Below are 26,930 nucleotides of genomic sequence, written 5' to 3'. Positions count from 1 at the left end.
GAAATGTACTTTTATTTTATTTTCCTGAATTAAGAGGTAAAATTTTTGAAAATAAAGTCATGATTACATCTTGGATATACAAATATTCTCCCTCTTTTCCATACTTGAAGTATTTTTTATATATATATATTTCTTTTTACCAGAGAAGAAAGCTTCATACCAATTCAAGTTGAAGGTGTTCATGAGAGCAGCATGCTAGAAACAATGAAAACACCTTATTAGCATGTATGAGTTATTATTTATTGCTTCTTTTAATAATACAAAAATACCATAAGAAGAGGCTTTTGAAGAGACACGAAAAGTCACACTTCAACATAAACATAAAGACATCTACAAAAAAATGAAATAGTACAGCATTAATAATCCATCAGTTAGTAAAAGTTTCAATACTGTGAAATAATAAAAACAAAAGAAACTATTTTGGATGGATTGATGATAATTCAGGGAATTAAGAACAAAATCATAACTAAACTCTATTATAGATAAATGATATAAAAACAGCATATAGCTCCTGTTTCAGGCTCTGGACACATTGATAAAAATGCATCTATTATTTACAGAAAAGGGGGGAACTTTAATACAGATTACATTCATTAAAAGTCAAATACATTTGTGCTCCACTGGCTCAATGAGAAATGTTAAATATCAAATTTTAAATGTAATAATATTACATTCTACTGTGATGACCTTCAATATGGAACATATCAAAGACAATGTCTTCTATTTCACCTTGGAGTGTTCATTGTACTGACATTTTCCATGTGACAGTAACATACCTCACACTTTTCTCCTGTTGTAACTTAGTAAAATATGATGTTCCAAAAAATAAAATATCATAAAAACAAACTGTTACTGTGCGACTGAGTCTTGCAGCACTACCCCCTTAACATGATGCTGTTGCTTACAGATAATGATAATAACAATACGCACACTCTTTACATTTGAAAGCAGGAAGCTTTGCATAGGCAGCTTTTAGTACAATGATTATAACTGCAAAGAGAAGCAACAAATACACAGAGCAATATACACAGTTTTTTTGTCTTTAGACTGTGGACAAAACCACAGAGATTACTGTGAAAAAAAAAGAAAGATGCCCAAATTTATTTTATTTCACAAAGAAAATTACAAGACCAGAATAGAGCACGTGAATATCAAGGACTGAAAAATGCCACAATCCAAATAAATAATAAATATAATCAGCAAAATGTATACATAAACATATATATATATAAATACAAATACTTATTAAATGTATAAATAATTTAAATCAATTTTAATTACAAGTAGAAAGCGTATAGAATTTGTTTGTTTTTATTTACGTTTCATTGTTTTCAGTTTTGCGTTGCCATAGAGAATGATTTTGCTACAGACAATATGATTGGTCTGCAGCTGAGTTGCTGTCCAGGTTATCCAATCAGATCATTTATTGCAGGGTCGTGGAAACCCTTAGCTGGACTCACGTTAGCCAAAGAACCAAGTAGTATATTTAAAATATAGATGTAATGACATGTTTCTGGCAGCATAACGAAAAGGTGATTATTAAAATTTACATATTTTCTGTTGTAGATATTTTTAGAAAATTATAACCTGTCTAAATGAGTTTATTTAGCAGGACTAGTGGCAAAAAAACTGCTGTCTGGATTAATGGTGCAAACTTGTAAAAAAAACATACTGAATAATTACATAGAATTTTACCATAAATTAAAACCATTATTAATGCTTACTTATTTATTTAATGTAGTTATTGCAATTGTATTTAAATGATTGCATAGATTAATGTTTAAAAGTTATTTGTTGGATTGTGGCACTTTTGGCTCTTGATATGTGCAGAGATATATGTAATATTGCATTATTTCAAGTTATTGTAACAATTACTATTCCAAAACAAGCATAAAATATTCAGTTTACTCTCATGACTCAAATGATATAAGAAGCCATAACATCAACCTCTCTATTTGAAAACAGTGCATAACAGGCAGTGTCACCATGGTTCATTTACAGATTGTTTAAGGCTGTGTGCGTTTGTCTTCCAGCACAAAACTGCACTTAAAATGAGATGAGCATAAACGCTTTGGAAAAGCAACAGAAAGAAACTTATAGACAAACCTTGTGCAAGTAAGGCTGGGCTGAAAAATATAACAAGTCGCAAGAGAACATTGATTTGTGCTTTATTCTTTGGTTTCGCAATAACCTGTTAGACATTTTTGGTGAAACAGCTGAATGCTACAAACCAGATCTTTGCTATCATAAGGCAAGAGGTGTGAGTTTATTGCCGGAACAGAGCGGATAAAGCTGTTTTACGGACGTGTTTAAGGAATTATTCCCTTTATTCCACTCGTTTCTCTTTTTAGATGGTTTCTGAGGTTATACTTGTAAAGATTTTCATCAAAATAAGGTGCATGTCCCTGTGTTTTCTCAGTAATCCCTCGTGGGGATAGGTGGCAGATGTTACTGGTAAAATGAGCTCCTCTGTTTACAAAGTGTTTATTGCAGGAAACCATCCAAAGCAAACACGGCAACCAGGAGCTGATGTTCCAGACTCTATGTTTAAAGGAAAACAATGACCAGAAGATCAGACTGTAGGGGGATGAGTGCCACCTTGCTGGAGAGTAGATGATTGCATTGATGCGTGTCTGTTTGTCTGTGGGTAGCACAGGAAGAGGAATAGGCCATCGCTTCCTGCTTCGCTCTCTTGTCTATGTCTGACCTCTGGCCTGAACCCCTGTCAGATCCTTTCTGATGATTTCATTCACTGCAAAGCAAATAAAGACAGGAAAATGTTATCTTAGGTAATTGACTTCAAAACAAGTCCCCTTGGACAGCATAAAATTATTTCATCCTTGAAATATGCTGCCAGACAAGTAATCCAGTCTGACGGTTCAGTTCAGACGAAACAAAAGCTGCGTTTACGTTGAGGAACCTCTGGAGGCAACCAGCTGTTGCTCAGCCGATTACAAATGCATCAACACAAGAGGAAGGGGGTTGAAATGGAAAGTTTTATAGTGTTGCAGTTCTAAAAATAGGGCCACGACATGTGTGTGTGTGGGTGTGATTGTGTGTGGGGGCGGGCTGATCTTGTATAGGGCACATGCCAACAAACAACTACATGGTTTTCTTATTTCAGGGGGATTTTTTTGTCATGTGTTTTTGTTGGTAAAATTAACCTACGTCTTCCACAGAAGAAAGAGAACAGGAAAGGGGAACAACCTGCAACACACCACTCTTCCTTCCTCAGACAGTTTGCCTGCTCAGGTAGTTCTGGATTGAGCAACAAAGAATGCCAACAATGCGTCACATGCCATCCCGTGCCGTCTGTGCCGATCTCTGACGTTTCAAAGCCATCTGTGTTTTCAGATATGCGAGACTGGTGCCAATGCTCCCAGTTTACTTTGGAAAACTCATTAGGTCAGATGAGTAATACAAGTATTTCAAAATGGGCCAAAAAGGCTTTTTGGCAGGAACTGGAGCCATAATAAACGCATATCCTGATTTTGTAACCATAGAGATGAGCAACATTTGCACACCGGCAGCTGAATTGTTAAAATGCAGACCAGCAATTCCCATACTGAAACAGGATATATGTAACATTTGCAATAGGAACAGCTTATATATACTTAATAAATCTTCATCCTCATGTGTTTGAAGATATACTAATTTATAAATTCGCAACTTTAAAGATGACCAATATTGCAAAATAAGAGACATAATTGCCATCTCCTGTCGGCATTTAACATATAAGCATAGAACATTTTCAGTATGAATAGTTTGTGTAAGCTACCAATATATTCCTGTATTCAGATTTTGGATTTATGTCATAACAATATAAGTCCATAGGAAAATATGGGATATATTAATTTTATATATTTCATGAAGGTTTAATATGTAAACATACATAAAATGCATTGTTTTTCTCTTGATTGGCTGTGGTTGATAGATCTAAAAATGTAATCAGATTTTTTTCCCACCATTTCAACAGCATGCAGCTGCGATGCACTTTTTGACTGTAATACAAATTCAATAAGTATTAAGGAAGAGATCCATAAGAAGTAGTTTTTTAATCTATATTTGATATTATTCTGGTACAAAACACAAACTAGCAAAAGCTCTGATCAAATAATCACTCCACTTATGTAGTTAAAATAACAAAACTACTCAACTTAGATTCACTGCTGTTTTTAATTTGTTCATTAAAGGACCAGATTATTTTAATCAACAAATGCCTCTCAAGATGCTCATAAGGACACACTTGGGTTTGGTTTATTACGGCCCCCCAAAATATATCAGATAATTAAATTAAATAATTTAAAATCCAGTTTCACAAACTTTGACAAACGATTGAAAAAAGTCTCTCTAACCAGTTGATGTTAGTCTATGTCCGCTGAAAATGTTTCTAAAATGGGAATTTTATGCTCAAAAGCAATGCCAGAAATGCCAACACTGACGTTACAACTTCCACTTCTTTTACAGGTTGTATAGTTTTAGCCTCATGTGCAATAGAAAAACATTGATTTTTCTCATCTGATGTAAATTTTGGTTATGATAGAGATGAGTCATTTTGTTAAAATTCAAAGCTATAAGGGTGCAACACTGAGTCATTTCACTCACTGCTTTCATTTTTTTTCAAGGCAGAGGAATTGAACTAGCTTGTGTGGGATCTATTTAAAGTCCTGATTTCCATATTGAAGAGGCAAAGAGTGCAACTATTAACACTGACGCAAACTGATCTGTCACAGTGGCAGGAGAATGCTGTGAAATTTGCATTTCATGAAACAAGTTTTATTCTGGGAAAGAAAATGCTGTTTCCAGTAGCTACCTAACCCTACAGAGCCTCTTATCCATATTTTAAAAATATATAGGGTTGATTTCAGCTAGAATCAACCCAACCGTAACACAGACCATCGGAGAGGAAACGTCTGCCATATAAAACTGCTTAAAACTTTCATTTTCTAGTATTTTGTCCTTTATGCTACAATTAATGTTTCTCTTTCCCCATAGTTTGTAAAAGTTGAACCATCCAACTTTTACAAAATTCTGCTCATTCAGTAGTTGTGTTTTATGCAATGCGATATTTATCATTTTTACACTTTGAAACATTTGTTTTGTTAAACCTCTTTTCACAATTAAAATACATGAAACGGTCAAACTTTGTGGACTCTAACTACTTCACTCTACTGTCAGCTAGAAATGCCAATCAAACTCTAAACCGGTCACATTTAATAATTCACTTTTTGAATGTCTTAACTTTTTATAAAACCACTATTTAGTTGTTCTGAGCGCTAAGACACTTCTCCTGGCTCTGATTGGCTGTTTCCTACTGGGAGCATTTCTGCAGTACATTTCGTCAAACAGCAATAGTAGCACAGATATCGATCTTTTCAGATTATTACTCATATTGTACCATCACAACAGTTAACAAATATGTCTGAGTGGAGTTTGAAGTCTTTTAGACTTGGGATTTAAATACTTTGAACAGTCCAGGATCTGGTCTGAATGACTGTTAGCTTGACTTTAATATTATAATATTTAACTTTCAAAACAAATGTTGCTCTGGTTGCTTATAGGTATTCAATACAAGCACAACTTCAAGTATGAAGTAAAATATAACAACAAAAATCGTCTTTTAAAAAAAAACTAATGAAGGCTCCATTCACCAGGCTAATATTAGTCTTGCTGTCCTTCAGCATCTCCTTGGTTTGCTGATCTTTTGCAGATGGGAAACCGAACACAGAGCTCACTTTATAACACCAGCAGCATCCGAGAATCTCAGAGACTGTAGTGACAGCCAAACTGGGCGCTCTGCTGTCGTCACAACATCAGCATCCCTGTTTATTTTAGAGCAGGGTGGAATTCCCTGTGACACCCAATGCCTTAAAGGAACTTTCATCTCCGCAGCCGGGCCACAGGATTTTTTTCCTGAGTGTGAAGCGGGCCTTCGAGAAGCAACAGGACCGCTGCAGACGGGCAGCACACAGTGGGGCTTTACTGGGCCTAATGAACAGTTGGCACGGACCGACTATTTGAGGGAAGCCAGGGGGAATGCTGCTCTGTTCAATAGGCGAGTGTCTGGCTCCTGGGTTATGAACCAAATAGCTGCGCTGTTTACAAACCAAGGCTGGGTAGAGAAGGACACCCTGGACAGAAGCCGACTCAGTTGCTGTCTACTGCCTGGCACAAGCTGGAGTGTGTGTGTGTGTGTGCAGGTTTTCAAGCTACATGCTGCGCTATTAGAATGTGTGGCAGATTTATAGGTCAAGTATGACTGGATCAATCTGAGAAAGCTTCATGAGGCAGTGGTGAAGGTGGCCGAGCGCTGAAACTAAAGGAGAGAAAAGTAGAGATAAAGGACAGTAAAACCACAAATCTGGTGTCGACATCTAAAGGGCAGAGTTTAAACCGAACGCTGCTGCTGTCTGTTTATGTTCCTTCAACTGTATGGTCTGTACATAGATCTGTTTAAACAAGATTGTAGCTTCATAGGAAAGCAAATGTGAAACACAGAAAAAGCTTATTTTATAAATTTACAGTTTTAATTTTCCTCAGATTTCCTTCAGAAATAACAACATGTTACTCATTAATAGAGGAGATTTTAGGTCAGTATTCAGACTAATCAGCTCTGATAAGCCGTACTTTTCTTAAGCTCTCAGCAGTAGCAACTTAATTTGATTCTTTATTTTTGAAATATTTTCTATCAGAAATAAAACCTCACAAGGTGATCAACTGACATTCAACAACCTTTCTGTCTTGTTGAACACTTGTTCCAAACTGGCACCATATAAATAAACTAGATGGAATAGATCTAAAATAATCTTAGCTATAAAGAGTTACAGTATATTTAATATCTTAACCGAAGAATGAAAATATTCTTTATCGTCCCACAAAACTAAGGTGTTGAAGAAGGGGGAGCATGCATATTCACACAAAAGGTAAAATATATATAAAAATAAAAGACTGTACAGTAAGGACGCATTTACAACATCAGACAAATTATACTGTGCAGTTATTAAAAATTACATGCTCAGATTAGAAGTATTGAGCAGGTTCATTTAGAAAAGAAAAATGTGCATGTATATATGTGGATAACAGACTATTTACAAGAAGATGGACATGCAAATAACAGCAGAGTCACTAGAACTCATGGTTATAAAACTTTACAGCTACTGGGAAGAAGGATCTGTGATAGCGGAAACGTTGTGCATCTAGGACGCAGCAGCACTGAAGGAGCTCTGTTAAAGTGGAAAATGTAATAAATTTTCTTGTTTTAACTGCTACATTCTTACTTCTTTAATTTGAGGTTATAATTTTGCAGCAAGATCAAAACCAAACGGAACAAAACTGGATGAAATCCAACAATTTTGCCATTTTCCTCCACAGAATCAACAGCTAGCCCAGCTGCAATATCAATAGCAAAGTCTTAGAAGAAATGAACTTTTCACAGCAAGAAGAAAAGCTATGAGAACTAATTCACAGTGTGCCTGAAAGCATGTGTGCACCGGTGGGTGGGATTGTCACCAATCTAAGTCCGACTGTGATATGTAGCTGAGAAAACCGTCCAAATGGGACGGAAGTGAGGTGAGACTAATGTCGGCCTGCCGGACTGTTGCTGTGTGCTTTATCTTTCTGCCCTGATCTCCACTTGCTGGAACGATTTCACCTGCTCCACCGCCTCCTGGCTTTATTCCACACCCACTAAACCCCTGTCACTCCCAGCCTTGGCAACCTGTCAATTATCCCATTTTTTTCTTGTCAATGCCAGACATCCTTGAATTAATAATGTAAAGGGAAGTCAGGCTTCTAAATGTTTTATTTTGGCAACCAATTGTAACAAATGCTGCTAACCATGTGGTCTGTTCTGAGAAGCAGCTGAAGGCATGGGAACCGACGCGGGGGCTGCAGGTAAAACACCCCCTGAGTGGGAGACGTGGGGAGAAACAGGTTCAGAACGAAAAACCAAACTTTTTAACACTTAAGAATCACAATCAGGCTCAAAGGAGAAGTGACAGTTTTTCGACCACACTATTGTGACGGTACCAGGATGTGGCATCTCTGCTGTCTTTTTTTTTCTCTTTCTAAAATGACTAAAGGCTGTGACACTTGTCTTGATGAGCAATGTTGACAATTTCACTTTGGTGAAAACGTCTTTGATGGTTCTAGGATCAAACCTTGATACCTTCTGGCCAAACAGAAGGGGATTTTTCTGATTATTGTTTTTGATATTGGGAAGTCCCTCTTATCTTTCTCATTAAAGCAGCACTGACAGATAAGGTGCAGCCATCTGGATGGCTGCACCTATATACTGTCATCCTACTGCAAGGAAGACAAGTATTTTCAGTAAATAGATTTCTAATGGGCCTGTTAACATGAAATTCACACAAAATGAAACCAAATTAGTCAGAAAATCAATATTTAAGTCACAAAGTGAAACACTTGAACAAAATAAAATGTAAACAGATTAAATGAGTGTGCATGTAGGATGTAGATCTAAACCCTATTAGTAGAAACTGATATAAGACAAAAAAAAATTATGGCAGTGGGTACTGACCTATGCATAAACATCTTAGTATTTCATTTGGGCAATAATATGGAAATCCAGAGCAACTATAATCATAACCATAATCAGGTTCTTCTCTCCAGGTTTTTGACAGAAAAGTGAAAAGATTAATCAAAAGCGTTGGCCAAGAGCAAAAGAGAGTACATCATTTTAGCTCTACATGCTAACTGCGCAAGACTCCACTCCTGAAGAAAAGACATTTTTAAGGCTAACAGCAGACCCCATGATAAACCCATGAAATACTGGGTTTATAGTTTTGGTTCATCATTTTTTCAGAAGAAAAATTCTTACAACCCCCCTACAGCAGCATACATGACCAGGGTCATCGTGGTGTTTTAGCACATGGTTCTGACAGACTGGAACTGGAGAAATGTCCTGGGATTTGTTTTTTTAACAAGACAATTATCCCAAATGGAGCCAAGGAAATTCTGAGCTGGTTTCAGAGCAAGAAAATATAGCAGCTGCAACGACCGGCCCACACAACTGAATCCCATTACAAGTATATGAAAGCAACAAAAAATCTGAAGAATGACTCAAAATAATATAAAAAAAAGTATTACACATGTTTCAGCAAGCGTGTTTAATAATTATTTCCCTGTGTCATACTTAACTACACAGCTTAATCTTTGTATGAGTATATTGCTGTGATCGGTACCAATATACTCGTGCAAAGATTATGAGTATATTGATGTGTTTAATAGTTATTTGCCCTGTTGATTATGGCTGCTGTTTTAAGAAGTAGTTTTCCAGAGTTCTCCAGGACAGGTGTAAATGTTTTATGAATTTAGTCAAACGGAAGGAATTGAGGCTTTGGAAAATTAGATGGAAAGATCAAATGGGAGACCCAGTTTTACGGTTTCTCCAACTCCTTGTTAATTCACAGGCTCACAGTTCTGTTGCTGTTTACTGTGGAGGAAAGCCCTGCAAGCCCCATCCAAAAAATACAAATTCCACTGCTGGCTTTCTTTCTTTTTTTTTTTTTAATGCCGTTTCATTTTTTCCACTGAAACACACAAATACACACAGCTCCTTCCCTTTTACTGCAAACCACCCTCCGCCCTCCCCGCTATCTTACAGGGAACGGCCTGGATTTTGAGAGGGCAGCAGCTGCAAATAAGAATTTCTTGTGCCAGATTGGCAGAATCCTGTGGTCGGAAAAAAAGCTAATTCTCTGGTGGGCTCCCCCACAGGACAGAGGGGCGTAAGGCCAAGGAGAAATCCGGGCCAACTATAACAAACAGAGAGGCTTTCCCCAGTTCTCCCAGGCAGCACGTTCCACTGTTTGACAATGGTTGCCATGGAAGTTGTTTTTCACTTCATAACAGTGTCAACATGTCCAGGCGGTCAGCAGAGTGACACTTTTTTTCTCCCAATGGCTCAGTCTTTGGCTAGAAAAGTAAAAGAATTTCCTGACCTGATGTGTTTTGGTGTCAGGCGAACCGGTGCAACCAGCAGAGTGATCAGTGGAGGATGGCAACCAAAAACGAAAAGTGTTACTTAAATATGTTTTAGCACTCAGCATCCACAAACATCAATAACAGCAGATGTTAGAATTATTTGTGGACAACAAAAAAAATATAATTTCAACGGGGGACAAAGATGTTAAATAGTTTCAAAAAGTGTGATTGACTCAACTTCCTGATTTAATACATCATAGAAACAAAAAGTGTGTTTTATTATGCCAGTTTTATATATTTACATACAAACATTTCTTTACAAAATTGCAAGATTTGTAATGAATGGGGAGTTTTCAAGACTTGCCAAAAATTAGATTTAGGCCTAGAGCTTAATTTGATTTGATCTAAACCATCCATCGTAGCTCTGAATGGCTACTTGAGTTTTTTGCAGCCTTCAACTGATTTCCTTCAGTATAATTCCATCATTCTTCTTCAACTAATTTATCATTGGTGTTTCCCCTCTTGCATCTTTCCAGAGGACTTCCTTCTGCTCACTTATGACAGAACCTACATGGCTTGCCAGTCTTCCGTCAAGTTGCAGTTCTTCTTACGTAACCATGCAGAACATGCTTCAACAACCCTAAGCATCCTTTTCACGAGGCTGTTTTGCAAAACCAGTGTCTTCAGTCAGATGCCTATTTACAATCAATGTAACACAGACTGCTACCTATCCACAGCCATCAGAACGTACAACCACTCTTTAACGGAAAATTGAGTTACAACATTTAATTTTCCTATTAGATTAATAAAGTATCTTTGACATTGAATTGAATGTTTAAAGTATTTTATAATCCTACCCTGATCTATCTGCTTTGGTTTCTCATTTTGACTGAGATTGATATGTCTTCCTACTAAAACACTTTCCATCTCAACTGAGCAATAAAGTAGATGGTGTGCTGCTTTTCAGAGCCTGACACTTTACTTTCAAAGATAATGAACCTTTAACACCAAAACCAGGAAAGGCTCCACCTTCTGCCTGCTGCTGGATGTGGCCAGACATTAATTCAGTCAGAGGGAAACAGGGTTGACAAGCGTAAGTATAAACATATGACTCAAACCCGCCATTATTTCCACTTTGGATGGATTGATTTAACAGGTTGTTTTTTTTTGGCTTTGTTCAGAGGATACTATGGAGCAGAGATTGGAGCGACAGATGGCGCAGATACTGTAAATATCCTTGAATTGTTCTTAAGAGAACTCATGTCGCTGCTTCTGGTTCTTATCATCCATTTCTTTCAGACACTTTGTCCGCTTGCATCATTTTCACTTGAGCTACTCATTACAACACTCACAGGGAGCAAAAGGCTGGACAATCAATCTATAATCAATATCAATAAAATTTTCAATAATTTCACTGAATTCTGATTCAGAGCCACACAGCATTCTGGGGGATGTAGGCAGATTAAAGTTGCTCAACCTCTCACAGCCAACAAAGGTAGGTGGGTGGCATCAACTAAGTCGCTCACTCTTTGGTTACCTAGCAACAATTTGTTGCATAACTGGTGCAGTGGGAGTTTTAGGTTTTGCCACCTTGTCTTATAACTGCTTAAAAATAAACAACAGCATGGAAAACTGGATGAAACAAGAAAGATCACGCCACCAGGTTGGTAGTATTTTAAATATTTAAAACAAAAAACTGATCAATAATTAATGATATCGACAGACATGACACACTTTGTTTTTCTGGCAGTAATGTGCAACCCTAGAGGGAGCGTAAAAGCAATAACTTACACTCACCATCATCTAGGTAGGCCTGGTCCAAGTTCTCCTCCTTGACTGTCACCCTCCTCTGTTCGTCTTCGGTAACCTCCATCGGCTGTGTCCCGGGTGACACCCGTACCTTTTGGGGCTCCTTCTGCCCAAACGGCTGCTGCTGCTGCTGGATGACGGTGGGACATGGCTGCTGGTGGGTCACCGCTGCCTGGGCTTGGGGGTGTCCAGGTGAGTGGGATCCAGCCTGCGGAGGGTAGTCATCGCAGAAAAGGATCTGCTGGTTATCAGGCTGAGGAGGAGGGAGAGTCTCCGCGTCTCCAGCCCTGAGCAGCTGGTGGTTGGTAGGGGAGAACTGGATGATAGATGGGTGCTGGCCTGAACTGATGGGACCTACAGACTGAGCTGGTGAGCCTGTGTGGACCAGCACCGACCGGTGGGGGTCAGGCATGACCCCGCTGGCGTGCCACGTGCCTGGGCTGCTACTGAGGCTCTTCCCACCTCGAGAGTAGACAATAGCCGGGCTTTGCTGCTGGAAACGCGCGTCTTGGTTTGGAAGGTTGGGGCTGAAACGCTGACAGGAAGCCATGCCGGACATTAGGCCATTGTCTGGGTGAAGGATGCCGCGAGGGTTGTGGTAGTAGGAGTGAGGCGATAAGCCCAAGATCTGAGGAATACCAAAGCCCATATTTTGTGCTTCATAGTCATCTAGAGGTTCTGTCTTTATAGCAGGAGCTGAAAGATAAAGAAAAAACAAATGAGACAAAGAAATGTCTTCAAAACAAGAAAAGACCCCAAAGCCCCAGATCCTTACATGTCAGTGGGTTGAAGGTGAAATGCTGAGGTTGACTGCGCTTCCGTTTGCCATTAATAACATAGAAGTTCACTTTGACAGGTTGGCAAATGGATGTATCATGGTAAGATGGCACTTCCACGAACAGCATGCTCTGCAAAATAATTTTTAAATACTGTTAATGTTTTATCAACGGTAGACGAGTCTATTAGTCTCTTTCTTTAGCATAAATCCAGATGGTTCATAAATTGTGCACTATCCCTTTAAATGCCAAGCATATTTAAGCTGAGCTCCAACAGAAAATGTCCCATAGGCGGAGAAATTATTTATTTAACAGATGTTTGATACGTACAGGTTGGCTCTTGTCTTTGTCCACTGTTGCTTCCATTTCCCAGAGTTGCTGACCATCTGGGACAGAAGAGAAAGTAAAAAGAGAGTTTGAGAGGTTTGTTTTCTGAAAAGTGGTTCTACAGTGGTGGGAAAAAAATACATTTGCTTCTTTGATCACTTTTAATTGTTCCAGATCAAATTAATATTACACATAAGTCACAAATAACCAAATAAATACAAAAAAAATCAGTTTGACAAAGATATCAAAACTAATATGGCCACATATGAAAAAAAGGGCTTCCCCTTCTTGTTATGTCATTAAATGACACATTTTTGAAAACACTTTATGCCCTAATCTATGAAAATTCAAGACAATTCCATTGACATTTTTCAGTCTGGAAATGATTACAAAGTTCTTTCCACCCCTTGGGGAGTCCAGTGGACCACAGTGAATTACCAACAAATTAACAAAATATATAACAGTGGTGTTCCTCCCCTGGGTTGGTTGGTTTGCCAAATTAACTAGGTGAGGTAATAAAATAATCCAAACGACATCTAAACTCAGGTTAGATGATTAACATTAAACGTGATGCGACAATAACGTCCTTGTGGGAGGTCTGAAGTAAAAACCACTAAGAAGAAACACATTTCCCAAAAATAATCTAGATGATCTAAATGGCAGTCTGTGGACTGTTGAGATTAAAGAAGAATTTATGTCTTCCATAAAACTATAAGAAAGTCATTCCAGGAATCAAAAATGGTGGCGATAGTTTGGGAAGGAAGAGCCTGGCCATCAGTTTGTGACCTGAAGCTCAATCTTGTACAGCTGGACAAGGATCTAAAGCACACCAGCAAATCCACCTCCAAACATCTCAAAAAGATCAAAAAATCATTGACGCTGGAAAACCCCCTTGATGTGGTCAAATTAAAACTATTCTGCAGAGAAAAATTGGCCAAAATGGCTCCATAGTGAGACTAATTGCCAGTTTTTTGTAAAGATTTGATGGTAGTTGCTGCTTGCAGGGGTGGGACAACCAGTTTTTAAGTTTATGGGACAATTACTTTTTCCACAGAGGACCAAGTTGGTTTGGAAAGCTTTTTCTTTTCCCTTAATAAATAAAATCCTCCATTAAAACCTGCATATTGTTTTGGTTAAACGTTCGCTTGAAGATGCAGCTTGTGCTTGTAGATAAAATATAGATGAAACCACTTCCTGTCCCACCAACCAGAACACTTAGAAGCAGAATTTGTAGGTAATCTGAAACACACTCATTCAGCAATATGACTAAAGAAGATGTGTTTGTTTGCTGCCAACGTGAGCTAGCAAAAAAGAAAAATTTTGCTAGCAGGCTTTAATGTAGTAACAGTTGATTTTACACAGGAGATTTAATCTATAAAACAAGTGGTGCATTTGAGTGCAAACACACAGAAGTGTTGCAGGTTTAGGTGGGAAACCCTCAAGCTACAGATTGAAAACACATGGATTAAATGAGTCAGCAAGAGAGGGGGATTCCACACACACTGCCAACTTTTTTGTCTTGGTCTTTTTTTTTTATTATGAGAAACTTTCTCCATTTCTTCTGCAAAATGTTATGACCCTACTGCTCTGTTGGCTTTGGGAATTGTTTACGTTCTGTTGCAGTTCTTCTCTAAGGGAGACCCCGATCCTTCCCTCCTCCACTAACAATTACCTCTGATGGGAGGAGGGCTGACGGACCTGGAGAAAGAGACTGAGTTGCTTTGGCTTGGCTCAGAATGTAGTTATTTCCCATATAAAGCTCTCTCCATCCAAAGACAAGAGTCAGGGGAGCTCCAGCCAGATGCAGCTGTCACTCATTCAGAAGGATTTCACAGCTGGACTTGTTCAGAACTTTGTGTCATAGAGAAAGTCTCCAAAACAAAGGTAATCCCTCTCTGTAAGCTTTCTCTTCTGATTTCCTCTCACAATTTCTGTGGATTCTTGCAAAATAGGACAAGGGATTCCCAGACAAGAGAAAAACAGTAAGTAGGACATAAGGTTTGCTGAAAAGTTACTGAATGTAAAAGAACCAACAGACAAAAAAAATAATAAAAACATGCCACAGCAATCTGATAAACTAAAATAATCAAAAAATAAAATCAGAAGTATACGTAGACTTATTATGAGGATGGATGTCATATTAATTTGGGTGTTCACTGAGGACTACTTTTTCTAGGTATGAATAAAAAATCTGCAACTAATTGCAAAAATGTTTTACAACAAGAAACTGCACGATTGATTAATTCTATAAAACACAACGGGCTCAAATTATGAATACACCCACCTGACATTTTGGTTCACTTTCCAGTAAGAAGTTGCAACTAAACTGCATGCCTTTTGACAAGCTACTGGTATCACTTTGACTAGATGTCAGAGTCCTCTCAAGTCATTTCGGTTTGTTGCAAAAATTAAAAATGTATTAAGCATAGTCAACAAAATGAATGAATGTGTACACGTAACATGTCAGCCTATTTGTCATTCATCCAATTGATTTCCAGTGGAGGAGCTTTTGGTTGGAAGATGTTTCTTGGATTTCTTTCTGGGTGAAATTGTTTCCTTGGAAGCTATATGGAATTACATCACTTGACAACATAATTTCAATAAACTATGAGTTCTGCTTATTCATAGCTTTCGAGCCAGGACTCTTTCAAAAGCTTGATTATGGGTACAAAAAGTTGACAACCAAAGTACAACTTGCTTGGGTAGGATTTAGGTTTGAGAGAGTCTGGAATAAATCCATCAATTTAAACCTGCTTATCAAACTCTTACTTGATTTACAACTAAAACCATAGAAAATTATGTGCTTTTAAACAAGAACATGTCAAATATATTGTAAAAACACTACCAACTTTAATTTGACAATCAAACAATGATCAACATACAGTATGTAAACTCCTGTTCAGACCTGCAAATTGTTCTATAATCACCTAGAGGTAAACAGACTGTGCTAAATAGAGATACAGCCCAGAGCAATGCAAGCAGAAACAAGGAAACCAAATTCTAAACAAAGTTCAAACCATATGCTGCTGCTTGTTAGAGTAAAGGGAACAATGACATTACAACTGATCCTCCTTGCTCATAAAAACCAACTGAAATCCTTTTTATCAGAAATGTGCATGGCGGGTTTTACATTACACAGAATCATGAACCGTGCAACAAAAGGCCCCTTTGAGAGATAAAATATCATGGAAGTCATTGAAGGGTAATAGGAAATGAGGCTGCAGCGTAATCTTCATGAACATGCAAATAACTGATGCTATTCTTTACACAACGACGGGTATGAAAAGAAATGCAACAGCGAGGAACTTATTGCACAAACACAATGACTCGTTAATTATGCTTGCTGGTTGCGGCGTTACTGTGACACAACGTTGTGTAACTAGCACAGAGAAGGGCTGTAAAGATTTTACAGACTCCGCCACGGAGCTGGTGTTCTCGGACACTCACTGTGACTCTTCTCCAGAAAGATGACCTTTGAGTCGGAGCTGAAGTTCTGCCCAGTCAGGATCATCTGCTGGCCGCCCAGGACGGAGCAGCTGTCCATATCCTGCTTCTCCACCATGGGAAGCTCGTGTGCAGAACGCTGAGCTGCAGGGACACACAGAGGGGTGGTGTGGAACTTTTACTGCCTTTCCACTACAGTCACTTTCTCCAGTGGGAGGATTTTCTTTGCTTCCCTGATTTATATGATTGCATATTAAATATCATTCATGTCTGTGGACAGATCAAACATGAGAGCACATCTGAAGAAAGCATTTTTATTTTATTAATTTTGACCACACTAATATGCAGTGTACTATAAACTAATCTAAGCATCAACTACTGATTAAAATACTCTTTCTTTAGTGATCTGAATGGCTGTATTTTAACATGTTCAATGCTGGTTTCTAACGAGGGGACAACTACAGATTTACCCAGAAATGGTGGGGCTTTACAATAAAGAGATTCTGCTGAGTCATTCAATAATCAAAGCCATCTTACTGCTGGCAATTTAAATGAGTCAAATCACAACTTGTGGAGTCACTACAGCTTAGATGTGAACAGTTTAGATGTTAAGCTGTTTTATGGGAAGGGGCTACAGAAAGTCTTTTTAAAAAGTCTAAAGACGCTGCACAAAAACACTTGCCTAACTTTATATTCTTTATATTGAACCTCTAACAGTCATGGTTACCCAGTGAGGAAAAATACATTCTTTTAGCAGTATTTGTGCAATTAATGTCACAAATAGTTTGTACAACTCAAATGAAAAAAATAAAAATCTTTAAAAAAAAAACATAAGCAAAAATCTGCAGAAGTGCATTTTGTTTGTAAGTCTGATAAGTTAGTAGTTTTTAAGTTAGCTTAGTTAGGGCTAGCTTAGGTTCTAGTTTAGAAACTATATATTCTTTATATTTAACTTCTGACACAGTCTTGTTGTTCAGTGAGAATAAAATAAATCCTCTTAAAACAATTTCTACAGTTAATGTAAAAATATTATGTTCAGCTTAAATGAAAAACAAATCTTAAAAGTTGAAAAGGCCCGTTCCCCAAGCTAATACTCATAAGTAGTGCATTTTGTTTATGTCACTATCTCTTACAGAGTACTTGATTAATCTGATATAAAAATATTCAGTGGCTGTAGTAGGATTTTCCTCACATTATTTAGCAAATAAACAAAATCTGCAGAGAAGCTACAAGCAATCTCAGTGAAAAAAGGTACAAAGAAGAAGGTGGTCTGAAGTTGACTAAAGAAGAGACTCATGCAGCTCCATCACTCCTCATATGTTTTGCAGCAAACACAGTATTGTAACAATTGTTCTACAAAATGAGACGCAAGCAGTGCAAAGAAATTTTTGAGTCATGACTTTTGTCAGCAACAGAAGCATATCGCAGGCAATTCATCACACCTGACAAGTTGTTGATCAAAGGTGGATAAGGGGACCTTTTGTTTGAGTTGAGATTACATCCAGCACCTTAATAACTCTGTGTACACATGCATTAATGTACTCAAACACAGACTTCAGAACTGAGTAAATACAAACAGGTACCTGCAGATGGAAGGCAGCCCTGGTTGCATAAAGAGGCGTTTTACTCTCAGGATTCTGGGCTATCAGCCCCAATCCAACTTCATCTGAATGTCGGTGATGAGGTTTACTTTAAGTTTTAGCTATACCTCACTGGGCAGGCTTTAATAACCAGCAGAAAACCCATAAAAAGTATAAATAATACATTTATTGATAACTTACAACACTCGATGGGATGCGAGGCCACTTGCAGACAGACGTCCTGACCTCCAGGCTGAAATATGTGCACGCGAAACACAAGTCGGACCCGGGTGTTTTTCCGACCAACATCCGTCTCGCCTTTCCTCAGCTCGATGTCGGCGTTCCTGAGCTTCAGGATGCCAGCGCAGTCGATTCTGTGGGAGGAAAAATGAAACAACGGCATTGTGAGCAGACCTGGGGGAGGCATTTTTACACTGATATTGTTGGGTTCATCTCACATGGCTTTCATGTTGTTCTTTGGCTCCAATGGGATCTCCAAGACTTTGGTGCCGTTGATGATCCTCTCATAGCTGTTGGTGGTGACCGTCTTGCCGGTGATCCGGTGAACTTGATAAAAGGCGTGAGGCTTCAGGATGCGATCATCTGCGGTACCAATAAAAATCTGGAGGCCAACTGGATCTTTGCCTCTGTAGCCGTGCAACTACAGACACAAAACACACACAGTCAGCAATGAACCATTGCCCCTTCTTCTGTTAACTGATGAAACTTAACAGTAACAGGAAAACATCTGGGCTTAATTGTTCCTTTCCCTCTTATGATGAGATAGCAAGCCTTTATCAATAAAGAGAAGCAGATCTGTTGTCATGTTTGATATTAGTGACTTCTTGATGGCCAATTTTGCATCTAACTGCAGCTGCCAGATGGCCTCACAATTTACTGGATAATGAGACTTTGAAGTCCTGTCACTGAAAAACAAGCTCAAACCACCATCCATCGACCACCATGCTTGGTATTTGGTATGAGGTGACTGCTTACAACCCTTTTAAACTGATCTGATGTTATTGCATTGTGTTAGGCTGCTATAATTCATGCTTTTGCCTCTAATTAGGGATTTGTTAATCAATGCATTTAATCTGTACCTGATCACTACCTGTTCTTTTACCTAAATTATTCATGTTGCGATGCTTATTAAAATTTAAGAATAGCGAGAAATTACACTTGCATGTGTACTTTGACTCCAATCTTACATTTAAGTTATTTACACTGGATGGCAGATGTAACAAGATCATAAACATTATCATAACCATGCCTAAGTTGCAGACTTGGTAAAGTAGAGAACAATGTACTGACAAAGATGCTACTTTTAACATGAGTATTTTCTGAGGAAACCTGCAAAAACCACAAAGTGTGAACTTGCATCAGAATGCTGTTTTTGTGCAAACTGCATAGAGCATGACCCTTGCTGCAGAATGAATGAGTGAACTAGATTCTACATGTTGGAGCAAAGCTGCCTTACAAGAAAATTTCATCAAACCAAAAAGAAAAGTTTTATTTCAAGTTCTCTTAATTTTAGAAACAATCTCTCCAAACTACCATTTGCTTTGGTGGTTGTAACCATGAAACTTCAAAGAGGGGTTCAGTGTCTGCAGAAACTATGGCAACGTGAAAGTGCGCATTCCCTCCATCTCCAGGTGGACACACAACACGGCGTGCAGGAGTGAACTGCAAACACCAAGGACGGCGTGAGGAGTCGGCCGGTTGGCATGGCAGCGGCAGGAGTAGAGTCACAGCAGTGAGTGAGTGGAGGAAAAGTAAAGTGGACTGCTCAGAGAAAAAGGCAGCAGAAGGAGTGGAAGAGAGGTAAAGGAAAGTTTAGGCAAAGTGTGCGGGCACGGATAGTCAGGTCCGGCTGTCCTGGCAAACCTGGCAGCTCTGACCTCAGGCGAGTTCTTCAGGGACTGGGCAGAAAATGGAAAAGGAGCAAAACAGTATAGAAAAGTTGCCACAGAAACGCAAAGAAGAAGGAAGCTGAAGCTATTTATGGCCACTACGGCCGGCTGAAACTGTGCCACAACCAATTTGTGTTTTCCTTCAGCATTAGGACCGTGACCGACATTAAGCAAACTTTTTCTTTCCTCTTGAACTGCAATTACCCTAACGACAGGAACTGTTTCTGTATTTTTCTTCTTTTTTTATTTTCTCATGCCTTGACAGCTTTCCAGTACCTCAACTTTGCTTCCTAATACAAGAGCTGCACAGTAAATGAAACAGTGTGGAAGAGGAACTCAGAACTACATAAACACAGATCTGTGTGTGTGTGTGTGGTTAAAACCCTGAGACGAGGATGCAACACAGACAGCTATTTTAGGCCGGAAAGCAGAAAAAAAAGCAGAATTCAGGTCAGTGAGAAACACAGACTCTTGGTTCAGTCGTGAGGGTTGTCCTGAGTTGGTTACTATGTGTCATCCTGTGTATCTGAGGTTAGAGTGTCCATCTATGATTTGTTTAAGGAAGTGAGAAATGGCATCTTGTGTTTTCATACAGCTGGGCAACACTGATGCATAACGAGTTGTCACAGCAACGCTGCCTGAGTCGCACATTGCTCATATAGGTCAATAAACACAAACACACACAACATCATGAAGTAGGAAGTAAAAACACACTGAACTAAAGAGTTGTGCAAGTTGAAAAAAAGATTAAACTCCTTTAAATTTGTTCACAATTTGGCAAGTTAGAAACAAACTTCAGTTAATTCTTTTAGATTTTAGACCAAGGAATAACACATGGCAGCAAAGTGGAGGGAAACATTGAATTTTTTTTGCATTTATACCCAGCCCTCCTGACCCGACACTGGGTAGAATCCTCCAGCTGTGATAAGCAGCACATCTTTTACAGTTTATGTCTCTACCAGCTTTCAACATTTACAGACTGAAACCTTTGCCTGCTCTTCATTTAAAATAGCTCCGGCTTAGTCAGACTGAATAAAAACTAACTGTAAACAATAAGACTTCTGGTCTGGTCTTTGACTAGGCCAATTTAACACATAAATAAGCTTTGATCTAGGTATTGCATTTAAGCTCTGACTGTAGGTTTAGGGATAATTATCCTTCTGGAAGGTGAACCTCCTTTGAACTCTTCCCTGATGAATACAGGCATCATCACAGCATAATAGTGCCACCATGTTTAATGTTGGGGCCCATGTGTTCAAGGTGACGTGCACTGGTAATTTTCCTGCTCAAGTTGTTAAATTTAATTTTACTCACAACGGAACAGAACACCTTCTTCCACATGTTTGCTATATCCTCTACTAATGGTAAACTACAGGGAACAGAAACTTTTAAGGCTTTCTTTCAACAATTCAACAATCTTGTGACTCTTGCATGGTGGCCAACCTTGTGGAGTGCATGACTATTGAAGGTAAAGTCAACAAAATCTTCCCCCTGGGATGGACCTCAGCAGCTCTTCCAGAGAGACCTTGAGTCTCTTGGTTTCTTCCCCGATAAATGCTCTCCTTGTCCAAGCTGCCAGTTTAGGTTGCCATGGTTGTGTACAAATTCAGGGGCTGCATCCCGGTTGCATTTAAGACTCGTTACACCAGGGCGAGGATGGCTTTCCAAATTTGAAGGGCCCTCCACAAACACAGAGACCTGAAGGTCGGGTCTGGTGTGTCCTTTGTTGCCCACCCTATCCCAAGATGCATTGAGGGCCAAATGGTAGTCTGATGTGTTCTCTGGTCTCCATGATAAGGCTTTGCTCAAAGAACTGTTTGATTTTTAAATTACAGGTTGAATCTGAAATAAAAATCTAAAAAATAATTGTCCTTTTACTTCAAATAAGAGCACTACATAAAGCAAAATAAAAATAAAACAAACACTTTCACTCTGAATATTTTCTGCTTAACGGAGTTGTATTGATGTACTCAAGCTTTGGGACATACCTGCACCACAGGATGTCCTCCTGTGGGGGCTTTAACTGCGCCCCTGCTTCCCTCTGTCTCATAGTGAGCCCTGTGGTGCGGCTTGGGCTGCACCTCAATGTGGAGCTCATACTGGTCTGTGCGACTGGGAAGAGGCCACTCCAGTGGCGGGGCTGTAGCCAATGGGAGGCTGCAAATGGACAAGGATGATTAGTTATTCATGTTGAAAGACATGAGCTCCAAAGGTTCCTGGTTTTTCACCAACTTACCTGCAGAGATTGGGAACCAGCGGCTTGGGCCAGATTGATGGGATGACATAGAAAGGCTCTGCAGCAGGTTTGGTTTTAATGTCCTGATCACAGTAGTTCCCGTCTCCATGATTCTCTGGGATTAAAGCATAAAGTTGGTTGGAGGTCTTGACTATTTTGGTGGGCACCATGCCTGGCTGACTGCTGCCAAATCCATTCACGCCCTCAACAAGGCCGGCGTGTGTGAAATGAGCTCCCATGTTGGGGTTCTCCTGGCCGCTGTGCGGGGACGGACTGCGGGACCGCTGCCCAGGTATCAGCCCCGGATTCCGGTACATTTCGTAGGTGCGTTTGCCCTGCGGGGAGGTGGAGCGCGGTCGGGGCGAGGGCGAGCGTGCTCCCAGGCCGCCGTCTTCTCCGAGGCTGGTGTGAGGGGAGGTGCCCGGGGAGGTGCGCGGTGAACCGGTGTGGATGTTCTGCATGCGGGGGCAAAGATCTGCTGGATTTGGGCCGCTACTGGGTGAAACACAGGGGGACGCCCAGGGAGAGTAGCTCTCAGAGTGCCAGCTGGTGGAGGAGTTGCTGCTGGCAGGACTCAGGCACTGGGGCTCACGGTAGGCGAGGCTCTCATGGCCGGGCACAGTGAGGGTGGGTCTGGGGCTGAGGTTCAGGTGCTGGTTCGGCAGCGAGTCCCGGCCATGACTGTAGTGCTCTCGGGATGGGGTGATCTCGATCCGGGGGCTCAGGGCCAGACCTGGGGGCCGGGTGTTGTCCAGGTAGTTTCTGGCCTCCTGGTTTTCGTACCCTGAGAGAACTTCGGGGTTGAGGTTGGAGTAAGGAGAGTTGCAGGACTTGATCCTGTAGTGCTCATCCAAAGGGAAAACCTGCTCAGATTCAGGACTGAGGACCTTGTGAGTGGCAAGGCCAGGGTCATCTGGAGAAAAAAGGATCACAAGATATTAAGAACAAGCAGAAACAAATATCGGATGAGAGCTGTACAATTTATTAACTTTTAATCTTAACTGCAGTATTAAAATATGCAATAGGGTTGAAACAATTTATGGTGGTGAATCAATTCTTGACATTGTCAACTAATCATATTACAGACTCAATAAAAGGTCAATTGCTCAAAGAACAACAAGCTCAGAGCAGTAATTAATCCAAAAATTATATAAAAGTATAAAAAAATCTATACATTATGCAGATAAGATAAATGCAAAATGCAAGTGGCATAGTTTAAGCTTCAACTAATCTCGAATGATCAAGCAAACACTAAAGGCATGCTGAGTTATTGCCGTTTAGAATATAAAATGTTTACTTTCTTATTAAGGAATTGAAATATTTGTTTTGTTGTATTTTTACTAATATTGTACGAAATAAGCTTAAGTGATTAAATGAAAAATCTGCAGTTGTGCCCATTTTTTTATCTAATAATGAATCGGTTCCTAAGAGAATGTTAGTTGCTGCCTTAATGAGTAATAGCTTGCCTGCCTTATGCCATCCATAGTAACTAATAAATTTAATGTGTGCATTCAGACTCTGCTTGCTAATAGTAAATTTGGCCAGCTGATACTTAATCTTTGTGAATAAGATGCTAAATGTCAGGATGGGAGGATTATAGTGATGGAGAAAAAAGAGAGCAGTGAGGAAGATGTAATACATGCTTTCCAAATATTATATATTTTCCAAAACAGACTATTTTTCTGAAAAACCAAAAAATACAATATTTCCTCCTCTCCAACTAAGCAAAAAAACTGAATACATGTATGTGTACTTATCAGCTGAAAGCACGAGAACTTTCTGGTATTTTCTCTCACATGGCTTCTTATCTGACCCCACATCAACAACAAGCGTGTCAAATTTGCTTCCTGGTCTATTTTTATATTTTAATGAACATTCTTTACAGGCCATATGATAATCAGTCACAAGCAAAACAACCCCAGAAAAAGCTGAGGTCAGTTCAGGTCAACAAAAACCATCGGACAAACCTTGATCTCCTCCTGAAAAGTCACTGCAAGGCGGTTCATATTCAAACAAGTACTCAAACTGCAAATCCTCATCAGGGCAATTGGCTCGACTGAGGTCTTCCTCCAGATCTCTTTCGTCGTAGAAGGTGGTCATTTGTCTGATTTATATTTCTTTTAAATTATCTACCGACTCCTCCGGGAGCAGAGCTAGGGATGTGCGCGGCCGATGCCAATTTGGTGTTTGAGCGTCAAATCCCGCATCGGGTGAGCTGGAAAAAGGTGAAGCAGCGCACAAGTTTCCTGTTTCAGTTCTCCGCGGTTATTTTCAGAAGGAAGGCGGGTCTATTTACTGACTGAGCAACAGAGTGTGAGGTTTTTTTTTTTTTAAGTTTCAGTGCATCACCGAGGCCCCTATCACGCCACCCCCGCCTCAGAAGATGCGTCGAGTAGCAAAGAGCAAAAGTGCAAACAGGTGTTGTGTCGCGCCGACTTCCCCCTCCCCGTCGAAATGCGCGTCTATTCTGTGATTTACGGTAATATTTAAAGAGATGGTGCATTCAAAGTAAGCCGAACATTGGGGGACTCTACATTAAAACGCCTTAAAATTATTAAACATCATTTCAAATAAGAAAAATTAATTGAATGGTATTCAGCACATCTTACGTAACACTCTTAGCTATAATATGTGATATATATCTTGCTCTAATCTTACTATAACCTTGAAAAATATTACCAAACTAAGCTCTACAAGCAGGAAGCTGGAAATAATTATTCATACTTTTGTTTTTCTCCACTATTGGGTTATCACAATGGACTTCTCACATGTTGTTGAAGTAAAACTTTACATTTTAATCCAAATGCTGCTGCCTGGCTTCCAACTAAATTTCCACAAGTTTTGACATATGACTTCCTGTTTGCTTTTGAGTGCATGTAAATTGTATTTTATTGACTTGGAGAGCTCATTGTATTCTATCAGAGGGCTTCTGCATTCATAGAGAATGGTTCCCCATACCAATGGGTTCTCATGTGAAGCACTTTGAGATTTTAGGTTTTATTAAATGATCAAATATATCTAAAACAGCGATTATACTGTCTATTCAGGTCACTGTTTAAAATCAGTTACACTTGAAATACTGCATAATAACTCTTAACATGTTTGTAATCTACAGCGCTTTAAGCAAAATTTTAAAACAAAGAACTGAGCATGGACAACTATTGTTGCCATTAGTGTTGCTTTATTGATTTAGAATGGACACCTTGTGCCTGAAACATAAACACTGAATATTACTGAAAATATAATGCGATCTGCTGATTTACTTCTTATGTTGTGATATTTTTTCATCCTAAATAAAATTTAAGCTTTGTTGACATGGTAACTGTGCCAAAATAGAACCACATAAATCTTCATAGTAAAAAGAAATGCAACAAAAATATTGGCTTGCTCAATTTATATGTGCTTTCATTTAATATTTATATAGGATTTCTTAAATGGGAGTTTTCTGATAACTCTGATTAAATTTTTATATTTTACTTTTACAGTAAAAAAGCAATTTTTAAAAAGATTTTTTTTTTTAAATCATAGAACTGATTGATGTTTCAGATTTTATTTAATTAAGCCAATCTACAGCATTAAAACTGCCTGAAAATGATCAAGAATATTAAAAAGCTTGATTGAGACCTTGTTGAGATTTGGTAATAAAAGTCGATCAAACCATTTAAGAGCTCTTCTTAAATTGATTATGTGCAAGGTGTACTTGAATGCACCATCCCTTTGCAGTTATAAAACATCGTCTAGATGCGCAAGGACTTTGACGGCAGATTCAGGCTGGTGGGCAAAAGGTTGAACGATTGAACTCTGCTCGACACAGAACACCAGGAAACGAATTAACACCTCTGGTCACCAGAGGAGCGATCTGCGCCTTTCGACGCTCGGCCTGGTGCTGCCCCCGGGTGTCTGACGCGTTGCAGCGGCTATCAGCGGAGCTTATCGCGTGTCATTCATCTGTTGCAAAACTAAAAAGGCATCTGTAAGGGTATTACAACCCACAAATATAGTCGTAACCTTAAAACTTTTCAGTTTCATAACTTTTCCAAACATTAATGTCTGCGTCTGGATTGGATTTCTTAGTCAGACGATCCTTGTTGACAAAGGAGAATCTCGGGTTCTCCTCGGGGTATCCCCGGATTTACGCACGACGCAACAACGCGCAGCTACACCCCTAACACTCATGGCTGCAGAGGTATGTGCTCTGTCAGCAATAACTCATATCTATGAATATACTCATATTTAATATTCTCATTTATATTGATGTTGGTTTATTTTGAAGCATTTTGTGCAAATACAAGCACAATTAAAAACGAAATTTATCTCCAAAGTTAGTTAAAAGCAGAAAATCTGTCTTTAAGCCATAAAATGTTCATACAAAACAAGTTCCAGTTCATCACTTCAGTCATGCTAAGCTGCATTTACAATAAAAAAAAAATCAAATTGATTGATTACCAGATAATCACAACACTTCAGCAGTACCTTGATCCATGGACCTCATCATGTGGTACTGCGCCAGCCTCCAATTCTCTCTAAACATCTGGAGAAGAAAGCGGAAAAAGGGAACAATACTAAAAAAAAAAAAAAGTATATATAAGCAGTAAAAATTACTCTCCTTGAAAAAGCATAGCACAGAAGAGGTTCTTCGGCTAGATGTTGCGAGGAGAGAAAGAAAAATCTTTGTTTATTGTTTAAAAATCTTAAAGCGGCGCAAAACTCCCTTTCAGAATTAAAGAGCGTGCGTCCGCTTCGGCTTCAGTAGCGGTTCTGCTCTGAGGTCCCCCCTTTCCTCGAGCTCTGTGAGGATTACTTAAGCATCGAGAGCGGCTTCCTTCCTCGCTCTGGGTGTTTATAATGCTCCCATGCTGTAAAATAACGGGATTCCCTCAGTGTTTCCTCCTGTTTGTGCGCG

The 26,930-nt window shown here is 39.2% G+C and overlaps 1 protein-coding gene across 3 annotated transcripts; it reads right to left on the bottom strand.

The window, feature by feature from the left end:
* Positions 1–220: 220 nt before the first annotated feature.
* Positions 221–26,827, bottom strand: nfatc2a (nuclear factor of activated T cells 2a). Of its 3 annotated transcripts, none has more exons than XM_044120558.1 (10): positions 23,995–24,487; positions 22,028–22,940; positions 21,780–21,948; positions 18,340–18,542; positions 18,083–18,255; positions 16,305–16,445; positions 12,861–12,916; positions 12,530–12,662; positions 11,743–12,450; positions 221–2,752 (listed from the first exon to the last, which is right to left on the bottom strand). In XM_044120558.1, exons 1-10 carry the CDS (start codon positions 24,125–24,127, stop codon positions 2,697–2,699), a joined length of 2,685 nt encoding a protein of 894 aa, XP_043976493.1. In that variant the 5' UTR covers positions 24,128–24,487; the 3' UTR covers positions 221–2,696. The 3 variants fall into 3 exon arrangements, with proteins under 3 accessions (XP_043976493.1, XP_043976502.1, XP_043976486.1); XM_044120567.1 differs by lacking the exon at positions 23,995–24,487 and adding an exon at positions 26,501–26,827 and having other exon boundaries at positions 233–2,752; positions 11,737–12,450; XM_044120551.1 differs by having other exon boundaries at positions 233–2,752; positions 11,737–12,450; positions 23,995–24,457.
* Positions 26,828–26,930: the final 103 nt, after the last annotated feature.

The sequence above is a fragment of the Gambusia affinis genome, linkage group LG01 (assembly GCF_019740435.1).
Source record: "Gambusia affinis linkage group LG01, SWU_Gaff_1.0, whole genome shotgun sequence".
Classification (NCBI taxonomy): Eukaryota; Metazoa; Chordata; class Actinopteri; order Cyprinodontiformes; family Poeciliidae; genus Gambusia; species Gambusia affinis.
Note: the sequence above shows the minus strand (reverse complement) of the source record. Positions and strands in the feature narration are given on the sequence as shown.

What these genes read in the sequence shown, in the direction of transcription:
- nfatc2a (XM_044120551.1), bottom strand. Translation starts at nt 24,127, where the DNA reads ATGACCACCTTCTACGACGAAAGAGATCTGGAGGAAGACCTCAGTCGA. An exon ending in CTGGTTCCCAATCTCTGCAG is followed by an intron (nt 21,949 to 22,027) that starts GTAAGTTGGTGA and finishes GTCCATTTGCAG; the next exon opens with CCTCCCATTGGCTACAGCCC. An exon ending in CTTTCTGGAGAAGAGTCACA is followed by an intron (nt 12,917 to 16,304) that starts GTGAGTGTCCGA and finishes CTTCTGTCCCAG; the next exon opens with ATGGTCAGCAACTCTGGGAA.